This window comes from Geotrypetes seraphini, chromosome 10, assembly GCF_902459505.1.
Source record: "Geotrypetes seraphini chromosome 10, aGeoSer1.1, whole genome shotgun sequence".
Classification (NCBI taxonomy): domain Eukaryota; kingdom Metazoa; phylum Chordata; class Amphibia; order Gymnophiona; family Dermophiidae; genus Geotrypetes; species Geotrypetes seraphini.
In genome coordinates, this window is record NC_047093.1 from 104,439,100 (window position 1) to 104,453,947 (window position 14,848).

General features: G+C 40.9%; 1 protein-coding gene across 1 annotated transcript in view; it reads left to right on the forward strand.

The window, feature by feature from the left end:
* Positions 1-14,848, forward strand: part of PNPLA7 (patatin like phospholipase domain containing 7) — an 864,087-nt gene that overhangs the window by 255,841 nt on the left and 593,398 nt on the right. The window contains exon 10 of the mRNA XM_033959965.1: positions 4,952-5,032. Coding sequence (XP_033815856.1) covers positions 4,952-5,032 — 81 coding nt within the window. The remainder of the gene's footprint in view (positions 1-4,951; positions 5,033-14,848) is intronic.

Below are 14,848 nucleotides of genomic sequence, written 5' to 3' on the forward strand. Positions count from 1 at the left end.
TGGTTGTGTTACAAGCGTGTCTGGTGTCAAGCTTATCCTTAAAGACCCTACCACCGACCCTACCATTCCTCAATACCCATTAAAGCCGGATGCTTTACAAGGTATCCGCGCTTTAATTCAGGAACTCTTGGACAATGATATCATCGAGCCCACTGAATCCCCCTGGAACACCCCCCTTTTTCCCATTCGCAAGGCGGATGGCAAAACCTGGCGCCTGGTACACGATCTGCGTGGCTTAAATCGCCTCTTACAACAAGAATTTCCGGTAGTCCCTAATCCTGTCATGTTATATTAGTAGTGTGTTCCAAAAAGTGTAGAACGGCCATAGACTTTGGGTTTCATGTGCACTTTCTTAAATGACAACACACATACCCCCTTACCTTTCATGAGCACCCACAACGAGATATGTGTTAGCATAGTTAAAACCCTAGCATATTCATTCGCCGCCCTTATTCTGTTTTTTGCTTTGTGGGCCTTCCTATCTGCACTGTAAGCCCTCGTCTGGTTTTGGGGTTACCAACTTCCCGGGTGGATCTGTTGTATAGGCCGCTGTTTTCCCCCGCTAACCCAATCCCGTCCTCCTTCTCCCGATTCTCTAACCGTGTGACCCAGTAATCTAAAATGGGAGCTCCGTGTAGCCTCTTCCCTGATCCTCATCCTGGTAGACTCCCCCTCTCCCGTTTTATGGGGCATAAATTAAATAGCCTATTACTAAGATTGGTTATCTTTTTCTGGCTATGCACAGTTGTTCTTGCGACCCCTCCAGGTGAATTCAGGCCTAGGACACCTCCCCCTCTGCAGGCTTGCACCCCTTGTGTGCATCAAACACGAACGGTCACCCACATCACTAATACGCTGATTTATTACAAGCAGTTTACCTGTAATACTACCATCACAGAGTGTGCATATAAAGACTATACCTACCATATGTGCACAGCTAACGGGGGGGGGAGGGACAATACCTCCACTCATATTTGTTTCGATCCTCAAGCCCGACCCTCTTATCAGTTGTATTTACGTTCCTGTGAAAACCATAGACGCACTGGAGGGTTTCGCTGCTGGAATACAAAGAGCAGCTCTTCCACAAAAATCACTTCTCTTAACACACCTATGGGTTTTTCCTTAGATGTTTGTACAGTCATCAACTACCAGAAGTTTTCGCATCATAACTGTGATAAGCGCAACCCCTTCAAATATTTCCCCCTTAGGAAATATCTCTGTCCACAACGGGACTGGTACACCTATGATACTAACGACGGGTATTATTGGTGTAGCTCCTGGTCCCTGGTGATAGCAGACACCCAAAACCCTGCTTTTGGGGGAGATCCTCTAGTAAAAATAACACAAAGTTCCACAGCACCCCTGAGCTAGAGCATTGAAGCTGTGTATTTCTATTTTATCCCCCCTTTTATAAAACTGTGGAGCATTTTTTAGCACCAGCCGTGGTGGTAGCAGCTCTGATGCTCAGAATTCTATGAGCGTCAGAGCTGTTACCACTGTGGCTAAAATCCACACTACAGTTTTGTAAAAGAAGGAGGGGTTAGTTTGTGATGACATATTACATACTAGGCGAAGATGTTTTCTGTGTTCTGTGTGTTCGAAAGACATGGTTTTCTGCTAGGATTGACGGTGTAGGATTGATCTGTGCTGGTCTGGCTTGTTTAGTTTTACAATAGGTGTATTGATGTACTGCTCACTGCAATATGTAAGATGCTGCCTTTTCCTAGGTACTCATGTGTGACGTGTGGCTTGTTACTAAAAATCATGTTTTTCGTATAGATGGGGGGTGTGCCAAAAAATGATGGGCCCCGGGTGTTACATACGCTAGGTACAGCACTGTATGTAAAGATACCAGAAAGCTGGCGAAGCAAAAACTTTAAGTAAATTGTTATTCTTCTAAGTTTTGAATATTTAACCCTCCCACAATCTCACGGGCACTCGTCCTCCGCGCCTGCTCATAAATTTGTGGAGTATGTAACTTGTCGCTCATGCATATTTTTTTTTGCACACACCTCATCGGTCCTTAGAGGGAACATTGGCCCTGACCCTCCTGCTCCTACTCCGATCTTCAGGAACAGGAATAAAGTCTTCCTGCTCCTGCTTCCCAGGCCGCCACCACCTAATAGCGGCCTTAGGCCCAGTCCCAGCGCATCATCTGATGCATGGGGAGAGGCCTAAGGCCCTGATTGGCTGAGGTGCCGCAGGTTCCTCCCTTTGCAGGGGCCTGGGGCACTTCAGCCAATCAGGGACTTCCTTAGGGAGGAGTCTAGGGAAGTCCCTGATTGGCCATTATTCTTGTAGGCCAAGTAGGGCAGACCACAGCATTATGAAAGCAGGGATGGTGGCCACAGGCTGTGTTTCTGAAACACTGCCTCAATTGATAGCTCCCTACAACTAAAATGGATTAAACAAAGGTAATGTTAGACTGGTGAGCAAGTGGGAGACATGCCAGCCCATGCCCCCCCCTGAAACATAGCACAGCTACCCTGTTTGCCACCTCCTAAGGGCCACCCTTCTTATAGGTCAAGCATCCATGTTCCACCACCCCACCTCTCTCCTTTGCTGCCTGCTCCTTGTGAGCCAGGGCAAGTAACTTAGCCTCAGGTGCACTAGATAATACAAAGGTCAATATGATGAAGTAGCTGAATGTAAAGATCCATTAAGATATAAGTGGTATAAATATAACTAAAAGATTAATGACTAAAATAGTGGTGCTTATTGGGGAAACACTAATGCCTGGATGCTACTCAATGATGTTACATGGATGTTGTCCCCATGTCACACAGGGTCAGGGTTAGGGTTATTGCACTACTGTATCTGAATGGGCCCTGGCCTTCCTTTTGTAAATAAGCACAAGGTCAGAAAAATATTTTTTTTAAATTGTAGAATGTAATGTAACTTCCTAGACACTCAAATCTAGCATCATTGCACAGTCCAGGAAAGCAGCATGCCAGCCTACATGAGGAAGGGGAAAATTTTTAGTGTGATTGAATTGTTAAGGTTTCTTAATGGACTCCTGGTAGGAGAAGGCAGGCTCTAGAAAAGGAAGATGGATTGAGACATCTAGCATTTTCTCTTTAAATCACTCCAATAAGCCCACACATGGAGTCCAGTTATTCATATACCCTACTGTCAAATCGTGTCGTTTGAACAGGTTTCTCGAGAGAACTCTCTCTTTCCAGGCAGCCAAAATGAACGCCTGGTTTGGCAAAATCATGCCAGGAGTCTCATCCTATTATTTTTTTAGAAAACTATTTGACAAATTTGTAACCCAAGCTTCCTAATGCTTTTCAAATACAACATGTATTGTGTACATTCTAGAAATTGATGTATCTTTTTGAACTGTATATTCATTGGATGTTCAGCCTTATCTGATGTGAACCGCCTAGAACCATTTGTGGTCTGGAGGTATATAAGAATAAATTATTATTATTATTATTATTATTAGGACTCAAAGGTTGCAGGCAGAGGAAACTGGAATGATGACAGTATTTACAAAGACGGAGAATGGAGGGAGAGGGTTTAGGAGGAAAGAGGAGCACCTCAGTCTTGGACATGTTTAGTTTCAGATAATCCTAGCTTTCAGCAGAGAGATATTGTCTCACTGCCTTACCAACCTTCATTCAACAATTGGTTCAGTATTTGTTCACTGTTCCTCAGCGGGCCACCACACACTCAAGCATTCTCATTGTGTATGGCTGTGTGTTCGTGTGAGTACGGGGCGGCGAGGCACGCGCGGATCATAGCCTGCTGCAGCGTTCCGGAGTCCGGACCGATATGAGCTTCTTGTTGGAGTTGGAGCCTTGAGAAAGCCCCACTAACTTATACGGGCGAAACATGTCGGTGTTTTCACACTAACTCCCCAGCACAGCGTCTTGCTAAAAGCTAAAAGCTAAAAGCTAAGTATTCTTAGTATTTAATCTATATAGAAAATTGCAAAAATTGCACAATAAGTATAATATTAAAAAATATACCTTGTTCCAATGAGGAGTGGGAGCATAAAGCCATACACAATGAGAATGCTTGAGTGTGTGGTGGCCCGCTGAGGAACAGTGAACAAATACTGAACCAATTGTTGAATGAAGGTTGGTAAGGCAGTGAGACAATATCTCTCTGCTGAAAGCTAGTGTGATTGGTTACTTTCTTCATTCTAAATTGATTTAAATATAGTTCCTAGTTTACACATTACATAGTTTCAGATAATGGCAGGACAATGTTGGCCAAACAGGCTGAGGCTTTTTCTTGGACTTTAGGTGAAATTACCTCCCTAATGAACAGAAAAAGATCTTACATAGTTAAAAGTGAAATATTATACAGTACACTTAGAGGTTCTGTGCAAGAAAATAAAACTGTTTTTATTTCATAGATGCTATGGCTTGAGATGTTTGTTTCAGTTAGGTATGGTCATTGCAGTAAAGACACAAAAACAAGACAAACTGAGGGCAGGGCGAAAGAGTGGTGTTTATCCAATAAACACCTATTGTATTGTTGCTTTGGGATGTTTTATCAGTTAAAAATGTAAATTTAGAAGCTCTAAATGTAACTAAAACACATAAAGAGGTCAAGATTTATCACCCTAATTATCCAAATTCATAATCATAAAGAAGTAAATGCATTTCTAAAACAGAACAACCCAGGATTCTGGTAAGATATTACTGGATACCCCATAGAGTCATATTAAAGTCCATTCTAAAATCACAAACGAGAGCAGTTAATTTCTATGATAGGTCAGCAGTAGATGCTTGTTTGAAAATATGATCTTATAATTTGATCTGTAATAACAGATCAAACTATAAGATCATATTTTTACAAAAATAATTATATTATATGAGAGGCACATGAGCTTCCTTAACATTTCTGGATAATGTGGCACTTCCAGGATCTTTAACTAGTCATGTAATCCAGACTGGAGATCTTTTTCAAATCTCACAAAATGTTTTGTTTTGTCTAGGATGAGAGTGAGATGGTAATTAAAGAAGTGCTTGCTGGAGACAGTGTCCATAGTCTTCTCAGCATCCTTGATGTTATCACAGTAAGTTTATTATAAACAGCGTGGGCTTGTTCCCCCCAACTCCATTACTCTTTGTTCTGTTTAGTGAAGCTAGAGTTTTTGCAGTAAAGCAGTGTTTCTAAATTTTTTGTTTGCCGTGACATTCCTGATAGACCATGTTTATGTATGAGACTTGTTGATTGCTACAGTCTGCAGTTGAACAAAAGATGCCAAAGATTTAATTGTATTTCAAAGTGATTAACTAGTAATGGAATTAGTTGTTTTTTTTTTTTTTTTTAATGAACCTTAGTCTCACAAAAATAATCTGGGACTGATATGCTACAATATGTGGTTGAATGGTAAACAAATTCAGATTAATGTCAGATTCAGTTTTTTTTAACCTTTGAAGCAGTTTAACCAAGAGATTTTGAAGATCTATTTGTGTGAGACTTTGCCTCTCTATCTACAACATCTGAAGCAAGAAAACTATATGAACAATAAACCCCTGATGCAGGCTTCATGCCGAAACTCAGGCCTTGTCAGGTCATATGAATTAAAGTTATCTTTGTCCCTACTCTACAGGCCGTTTGTGCTGTTTTCTTTGCTTATTCTGTGTAGTCTGCACTTTTGTGATCCCTTTCCTTTTGGTCTTGGACAGTGTGGTATTTCCAACAGTGGTCAACCCAGATCACAAGTACCTGACAAGATCCCAAACAGTAAAACAGATTTTATGCTGCTTATCTTAGGTCCATCTTAAGAATATAAGATCAGCCATACTGAGTCAGACCAATGGTCTATCTAGCCCAGTTTCTTGTTTCATCCTCAATGATGATGCCTAGATCCTTTTCCTGGTAGTGACTCCTAATGTGGAAACTTGGTAGCGCATCAATCGCTGGTCCACAATCGGCCAACAACGACTTAGTCGGTATTACCAACTGGCTTTAGTGCATCTAGCTCTTTGTGATCCAGACTATTCTTGTGGCTTTAAAAATTGACGTGGACTAAGTTTATTACTATTTGCTTTAGACAACTGTTTTATATTATATGTTTATGCAGTCAATTATTTTAATTACATTACATTACATTAGTGATTTCTATTCCGCCATTACCTTGTGGTTCAAGGCGGATTACATACGATTGTTAGGATGATACAGAATACATAAAGTGGATTCCATGAGAATTGTCAAGATATTAGGAGATACATAAGGAGTGGTTTGAACATTTTTGATTTGCTAAGAAGTAGATTGTAACATAGGTGATGCTTGGAAGGATCTGTTTTTGTTATATAGGTTTTATGTGTTTTTTGAAGTGTAGGGTTTTTGTTTCTTTTTTGATGGTTTTATAGTCTGTGTTTGAGAATAGCAGATCGGTGAACTATCTGTCCAGTTTTGCTGCTCTGATGGCTAGTAGGTTGTCATACATTTTTCTTCGTTTGAAATTTTTGGTTGGCGGGTGTATGAATGGAGTATGGGTTCTCCTGTGTCTGGTTGAGGTGGATTGAGTTAGTCGGTTGTTCCAGTAGGTTGGGCTGTCTCCGTTTATGGCTTTAAATAGTAGGCAGAGGAATTTGAAGTGTACTCTTGCTTGTATAGGGAGCCAATGAGAGTCGTGGTATGCCTCTGTGATGTAATCATATTTTTTCAGCGAGTAGATGAGTCTTAAGGCTGTGTTTTGTATTGTTTGTAGTTGTTTTATCATGGTTTCTGGGCAGGGAAGATATAGTATGTTGCAATAGTCTACTATGCCTAGGATGAGAGATTGTACCAAAAATTTGAATTGTTTTCTGTCGAAGAATTTTCGAACTTGCCTTAGGTTTCTCATAGTTGTGAATGATGTTTTTATTATTTTGTTGATTTGTGGTTGTATGGTGCAGCCTCTGTCAATCAGTATTCCAAAGAGTTTTAGCTTGGGTTGAATGGGATATGAGACCCAGTTAATTACTAGCTTTGTTACGGTTGGGGTTTTGCTGTTTTCTAGTTGGATGAAGTTTGTTTTATCAGGGTTAAGTTTTAGTTTGTGTTCTGTCATTCATGTAGCTACTGTTACAAGTGTTTTGTGTATTTTGCCTATCATGGTCGGTGTTGGTTGGTCGAAGGAAAGGAGAATGGTGATGTCATTTGCATAGCTGTAGGAGGATAAGCCTTGTTTGTCTAGGTAGGAGCTGAGGGAAGGAATGTATAGGTTGAAGGGCGTGGGGGATAACGGTGCTCCTTGGGGTACTCCGCAGGGGATGGACCATGGTTCTGATTTTTCCCTGTTTGTTGTGACTCTGTAAGTTCTGGATTGTAGGAAGCCTTTAAACCATGATAGTTCCTTGTCTGAGATTCCTATTGAGTCTAGTGTTTGTAGAATGATGTCATGGTCTACCAGGTCGAAGGCTGCGGAAAGGTCTAGTTGTATGATCAGCATTTTCTTTCCTGTGTTGAGGTGTTGTCTAGCGGTGTCCATGAGCATTCCTAGTAGGGTCTCAGTGCTGTAATTGGTTCTGAAACCAGATTGTGTGGGGTGAAGTATGTTGTGGTTTTCTAGGTATGAGGTTAGAGCTTTGGCTACGAGGCCTTCTATTCTTTATCAAACCTTTATATGTAATAGCTCATTTTCTCTCAGAACTTTGTCCTTTGACATGTTAATCATATGACTCAAATCATTATTCTTCTGTATCTGTCCACTGCTATCCATTGGGTCAGCTGCTACTTACAGTGGATGTATTTGGCTTTATCGTTTTAATATACTTCAAGAACATGGTATTTCACAGTCTTTGTCTTTTTGTTAGAATTTCTTCTGTATCTCAAATCATTTCTTGACAATATTATTATTGTTAAAGACATTTATTATAAGTATGTTTTGGTAAATAATATTATATCATTGATACTTAAAACCAAACAACTACTCAATACAGGAAGTCAAGCAATACTCCTCCAATTTGACATCTCAGCAGCCTTTGATTCAGTAGACTACCACCTACTAATAACAAAACTGTCAGAAATGGGCATAACAGGCACAGTGCTAAGATGGTTCTCAGATTCCCTGAAAAACAGGGAATACATTGTCAAATTGAACGGAGAGATCTCCAACCCCTGGAAAGCCTTCTGTGGCGTGCCACATGGCTCCCCACTCTCCCCCATCCTATTTAACAGTTCAGAGCGGTTTACAGGAGAAGAGACTGTACATTTACAGCGAAGATGCAGAGTCAGATTAACCAGGGTAAAGTAACTAGTAACAGTAACAATTAAAATTAAAAGTAAGATAGGTACTTAGAAATTCCCTTACTGTCCCGAAGGCTCACAATCTAACTAAAGTACCTGGAGAATAACAAAGAAGTGAAAAATAGAGATAGAGGGAAAATAAGAAATAAACATTCTAAAATTCTAAAATTCTAAACATTCTACATTGATCTAAAATACTTTGGAAGGATGAAGAGAGGAGAGAAAGGAATATATACAGTTACAAGGGAGTGCAGGATGAGGATAGTAAGATCCGGGGAAGAAGAGGTATATAGGTGAGGAAGGAGAGGAAAGGAAGGAAGGATGGGGTTAGAGAAATTTATCAAAGAGGTAAGCTTTGAGAGATTTTCTGAAGGATAGGTAGAATGGAGCAAGAGAGATGAGGGTGGTAAGGGTAGGGTTCCAGAGCTTAAGAAGGGTAGGGTTAAATGGTAATTTTTCTCAATGGAGGAGAGTGGAGTGCTGCAGGGATCTGTATTGGGACCAGTGCTATTTAACTTATGTATAAATGATCTGGAAATTGGAACGACAAGTGAGGTGATTAAACTCACAGATGATACTAAACTGTTCAAAGTTGTCAAAATGCATGTGGATTGTGAAAAATTGCAGGCAGACCTTAGGAAATTGGAAGACTGGGCATCCAAGTGGCAGATGAAATTTAATGTGGACAAATGCAAAATGATGCACATTGGGAAGAATAACCCAAATCATTTACTAGATGCTGGGGTCCACCTTGGGGGTTAGCAAGAAAAGGATCTCGGTGTCATTACATAACATAACAACATCATGCTTATAGATGCATAATCAGAAGTTCAACGTGGTTAACAAAAAAATAATAATAAAATAACATAGAAGATGCCCAGAACTATTTGGCCAAATACTTTGGCAAAAAAGATAGGTTTTCAACTGGGTTCTAAAGTATTTACAAAAGCCAATTGCGGAGGGTGGGGTTAATTTTCCCCACTTTTATAGGTACCATCAAGCCTATATTATGCGTCAAGGTATGTAATGTAGCCTCCCTGAGCTCATGAAAGAATTTCCAGACTGGTTGACGTTAGAATGGCAGCTCAGCTCATGTTTCCTTTGAAATTAAGTCATGTCCTTAGTATCAAAATGCCCAGGTTATATAATGATCACAGAATACTAGTTGATACATGGAAAACATTAAGATATGTTAATGATTTAACACCTATTTCAATACTTAAGTCAAAATATCAGACCATATGGCTAAACTCCAAGATTAAAATTGGCGGATATAAGGTTATCTGGAAATATTGGATGAAGGCAGGTATTAGTACTTTAGATGATGTTATTTCTAATGGTAAGTTGCTTGATTTTTCACAATTGCAAAATAAATATGATTTTATTAAATCACAAAACTATAAATGGTTGCAATTGAAGCAAGCCATTCAGTCAGGGTTCCCTGAATGTAAAAATCTTAATGATAAGTACAGTTTGCCTTTCCTGTATTTTTAGGTGGACTTTCTGGGTCACCAGGCTACTCAGTGGTACAAATTGATATCTGGATTTATGAATAAAAAAACAAAAACTGGTCTTCGGGACATTTGGAGCATTGAGATTAAGCATCAAATTAATGCGTCTCAAAGGCCACAAATTTGGTCTTGGAGGATGAGATGTACAGTGTCTGCATCTATGAGGCAAACTTGTTTTTTTCTGTTACATAGAGCATTCTGGACCCCAGTGCGTTTACAAAAATTAGATAGCTCTACGTCTAATAGATGTTGGCACTGTCATCTGGAAACTGGTACATTAGATCATTTATTGTTTTTTTGTCCTCTAATTCATAATTTTTGGAAATCTATTTGGAGTCAAATTAATAACTTACTTGAGAATCTGGTAGCACTTTCATATGATACATCAATGAGAAAAATGAGTCAAATATCATCCAAAAATAATAAACTTTTACTCATAATGACAGGAGTTGCCATTCAACAAATTACGAGAAACTGGAAAAATTATGATAGATTAAGTTATAGTTTTTGGTGGAATTCACTTTGTCATATTTTTAAAATGGAGAAAATATTAGCTATTCAGCAAGGACGTTATAAAAAATTTATTGATGTTTGGGAGCCATTAACAAATCATTCTAAGGATTGATTATAATTAATAATTTATTTCTTCCCTTTTATTTATTGAAGTATGGGGGAGGGGGGGATTAATTTTTAAATTATCTGAAACTATAAGGTTATATTGGAGGGAGGGAGGGGGAGGAATTATATTAAGATTTCAATATATGTAAGATTAATAAGTGATATTAAAGTGTATATGATTGTATTATTAATTACTTGTTGAAAGTTTAAAAATGAATAAAGAATTATTAAAGTGTTTGTAGAAGCAAGCTCTACGTAACAACGGTCAAAATTCTTTATCGTTGGAAGCTGCCTGAAATGCTAGTGTATGATCCAAGAATTTCTTACTTTTACAACTTTTGAACTGATGGGAAAATGAACAGAACATGAGATCTTCTACTGAATTTGTAAGATGCTATAAGAAATCTATCTGTCATATAGAATGAAGCACTGACATTCACAATTTTATAGCAGAGCCAACCCAACTTAAACAGTACATGAGCTTCCATCAGGAGCTAATGTAACTCGCGATAGAATGGTGTCACATGGTCATACTTCTTCAAACCATAGATCAATCTTACTGCCGTATTCAAGTTTCAAGTTTCAAGTTTTATTAGGATTTTATATACCGCCTATCAAGGTTATCTAAGCGGTTTTTACAATCAGGTACTCAAGCATTTTTCCCTCTCTGTCCCGGTGGGCTCACAATCTATCTAACGTACCTGGGGCTATGGAGGATTAAGTGACTTGCCCAGGGTCACAAGGAGCAGCGCGGGGTTTGAACCCACAACCCCAGGGTGCTGAGGCTGTAGATCCAACCACTGCACCACACACTCCTTCTGAATTAATCTAAGTCTAGCCATCTATTTCTTAGTACATGTTAAATAAACTATATTAGAGTAATCAAGAAGACTCAATAGCAATGATTAAACTAGAAGTTTGAAAGCAGAAAACTCAAAGTATGGTTTTATGGTTCGCAACTTCAATAAAGTATAATAACCCTTTTGCACCACAGAATCCATCTGTTTTTTCATAGTCAGATGTTGGTCAATAATGACTCCCAATATTTTAATCGTCAGGTGGATTATATATACAGTGTTGAGTCTATAGTAATTGATGGTTCATGGAATTTTTTGTGCAGTGATGCTACAAAAAACTTGGTCTTTTTATGATTTAATTTAAGCTTGAATTCCTGCATCCATGAATCCATCAGTTTCAATAAAGACTCAGCCGTGTGAGGGATGTGGGACAGAGCTGAGTTACAAGGGATAATAATCGTAATGCCGTCAGCATAACTAAACAGTTATATACCCAGATTACTCAAATGGTCACACAAAGAAGAAAGATACACATTAAATAATGTGGGTGAAAGTGGGGAACCCTGAGGGACTCCACATGGTTTTTTCCAGACCACTTGGTAAACTTGGTAAAGTCTAGATTCAAGAAACCCTTTAAACCACGAGAGTACATTCCTTGTATTCCCAAGGCCTTGTATTTCTAATCAGGCCAATAATTTGGAGTGGTCCACCAAATTAAAGGCACTACTTAGGTCAAACTGTAGAACCAGTGCACTGCTACCCTTACTCAGTAACTTGTTTAGGTAGTTTAACATTGTAGCTAACACCGTTTCTGTTCTAAAATGGGTTCTAAAACCAGATTGAGAATCATGAAGTAAAGAATGTTGCTTGAGATATTTTGTTAACTGAATTTGGACCAGACCCTCCATAATTTTTACAGATAAAAGGATTGATGAAACCTGTCTAAAATTAGCTGCTAATGATATCGATTCTTTCTTATTTTTAATTATTAGAGTAATGATTATATTGCCCTCCTCTTGAGGAAACTTTCCTGTAATCAAATAATCCGATAGCCATTCTAATAATTTCAGTTTAAAGTTTAGAGGTGCCGCTAACATAAAATTGTAGATAATACAATGAAACCTTCAGCTCAATGTAGGGTGACAGCCAAAAATGCAAACGGGATGCTAAGGATTATTGAAAAAGAGATGGTTAACAAGACTAAGAATGTTAAAATGCTCCTGTATCGCTCCGTTGTGCGACCTCACCTAGAGCATTGCGTTCAATTCTGGTCTCCTTATCTCAAGAAAGATATAGCAGTGCTAGAAAAGGTTCAAAGAAGAGCGACAAAATTGATAAAGGGGATGGAACTCCTCTCGTATGTGGAAAGACTAAAGGTTAGGGGGCTCATAATTAAAAAAAAAACGTTCAAAATGTGGCCTTGGATTATCCAAGTACCGATAATCAAAGATGGTTTTTCTAAAACCAGCTTATGCCTTTACCCTGCCTCTAAATACCTAGAGCGAAAAGAGGCGTTTTTAGAGGAGGGAAAAGGGTGGGACTTAGTCGTACAGCAAGTATAACCAAAAAGTTTAACCGGTTGCCCAGTCAGAACTTATACGTTTTGATTTAGATCAAGTCAAAACAGGTATAAGTTCAGAAAAGGGGCCGCTGAGCTGATCGTGGCTGCCGTGATCAGCTCAGCAGCCCCGGCAACCTGTCCACCCCCCACCGCAATGATCGCTACAGGAGAGATGGCTCATCTCCCCTGCCGTGATCGTGATCCCCCCGAACTTCCACGAACCGTGGCAGGAGAGATGCCCAATCTCTCCTGCCGCAGTTTGAGGCAGTTCGGAGGGATCGCGATTGCGGCAGGAGAGATGCCCAATCTCTCCTGCCACGATCGTGATCCACCCCTCATCCCCGATCCCTGACACAATACCGTCAGGAGGAAGCCCAACCCCTCCTGCTGAGGCGTGAACCCCATGACCCCCTCACCTGACACAATACTGGCAGGAGGGAGCCTAACCCCTCCTTCTGAGGCGCGAGGCCTGCGACCCTCCCACCTGACACAATACCGGCAAGAGGGAGCCCAAGCCCTCCTGCCGAGGCGCAAGCCCCTTGACCCCCCCACCCCCCTAAAACATGGGCAGGAAGAATTCCAGGCCCTCCTGCCCATGACGCACCCCCCCATGATCGTCCCCCAACCCCCTGATCACCCATAGAATACCGCAACCCCCCCAACTCTGCAATTAATTGGAGCTCTTCTAGATACTGTACAACTCAGAGCATTCCTTCCCAAGCAGCATCAAGATGCTCTGGTAAAGCTCTCCCATCAAGTGTCCACCCTTCCTTCACTCTCAGTGAGATACATTGATGATTCTTCTAGGCCACAATTCATGTAACGCCTTTTGCCAGACTTCACCTAAGGATTTCTCAAGCGTACGACCCGCTTACCCAACACATTATAGTGACATCTTCTCTACGGCAATCTCTTCAATGGTGGATGCTCTCTTCTAATCTTTCCAGAGGTTTTCTGTTTAAAACGCCCCATGATCAGAAGGTTCTCAATGACAGATTCATCAACCTACGATTGGGGGGGGGCTCATCTAGAGGTCTCTGTACTCAAGGGCATTGGTCCACCACAGATCATCGGAATCACATCAGTCTGTTGGAGCTCAGCGCGATCTTCAATGCTGTCAAGGCTTTTCAGCATCTGCTTCAAAATCAGGTGGTTCTCATTCGTATAGACAACCAAGTAGCCATATATTATGTGAACAAGCAGGGAGGAACAGGATCTCTTCCCCTTTGCAAGGAAGCTCAGAAGGTTTGGAACTGGGCAATTCTTCACCACACTTTTCTGAGAGCTGTCTATATTCAAGGGGAGAAAAATTCACTAGCGGACAAATTGATTCACATCAGAAGCTGCTGAAGCAATGTTGGCCTCTGCACTGAGGGTCATGGACACAGAGTGAGTTGACACCACACTGGGACAGGCTGAAAGTCCATCCAGCCCATATCCCACTACTTTTTGGGGTTTTGCCAGCTACTAATGGCCTGGATTGGCCACCACGAGGATGGGTTACTAAGCTAGATGGACCATTGGTCTGACCCAGTAAGACTATTCTTATGTTCCCAACAGTGGCTAACCCAGATCAATGGTACTTGTCCAAATCCCAATGGCTCAAAGCCTGGTATCATCAAGAAGCAGGTGTGGATGATGTTCAGGCAGTCTTTCATAGTGGTCTCTTTCTTGCAGCGCGTTCACTTGCATAATGCATTGATGGGGTACCCCCTGTTCAATCTCAAGGCGATTGCAGTGAACAAGAAGGCCGATCAGTTCTACAATTGTTGAGAGGCTGGTAGCACAGGCCTGGATGCTCTGGTTCATCCCTGGTCTCGGAATGGTCTTCTTTATGTCTTCCCTCCGTGGCTTATGGTAAGGCATCTGTTGAGACAGCTACCAGTCCACAAGGGGCCGGGGATCCTGGTGGCTTCCGATTAGCTGAGACGGCTCCAGTAGGAGCAGGGGGGGCTCTGGCTGCCTTGTACCTTTCGCCTCCTCATCCATGCAGGATTCAGACCGCTTTTGTCTTCAGGCATGACTCTTGGGTGCGTGACCTTGATGGGCTGGAGCTCTTCTTCAGTAGTGATGCCACATGCTTCATTGTAATTAGAAGTGCACGGTGGTAGCCTATGTGAAGGCTTCGAGGTGTTACCAAGCTTGGTGTGCCCTCTAACCAGAGG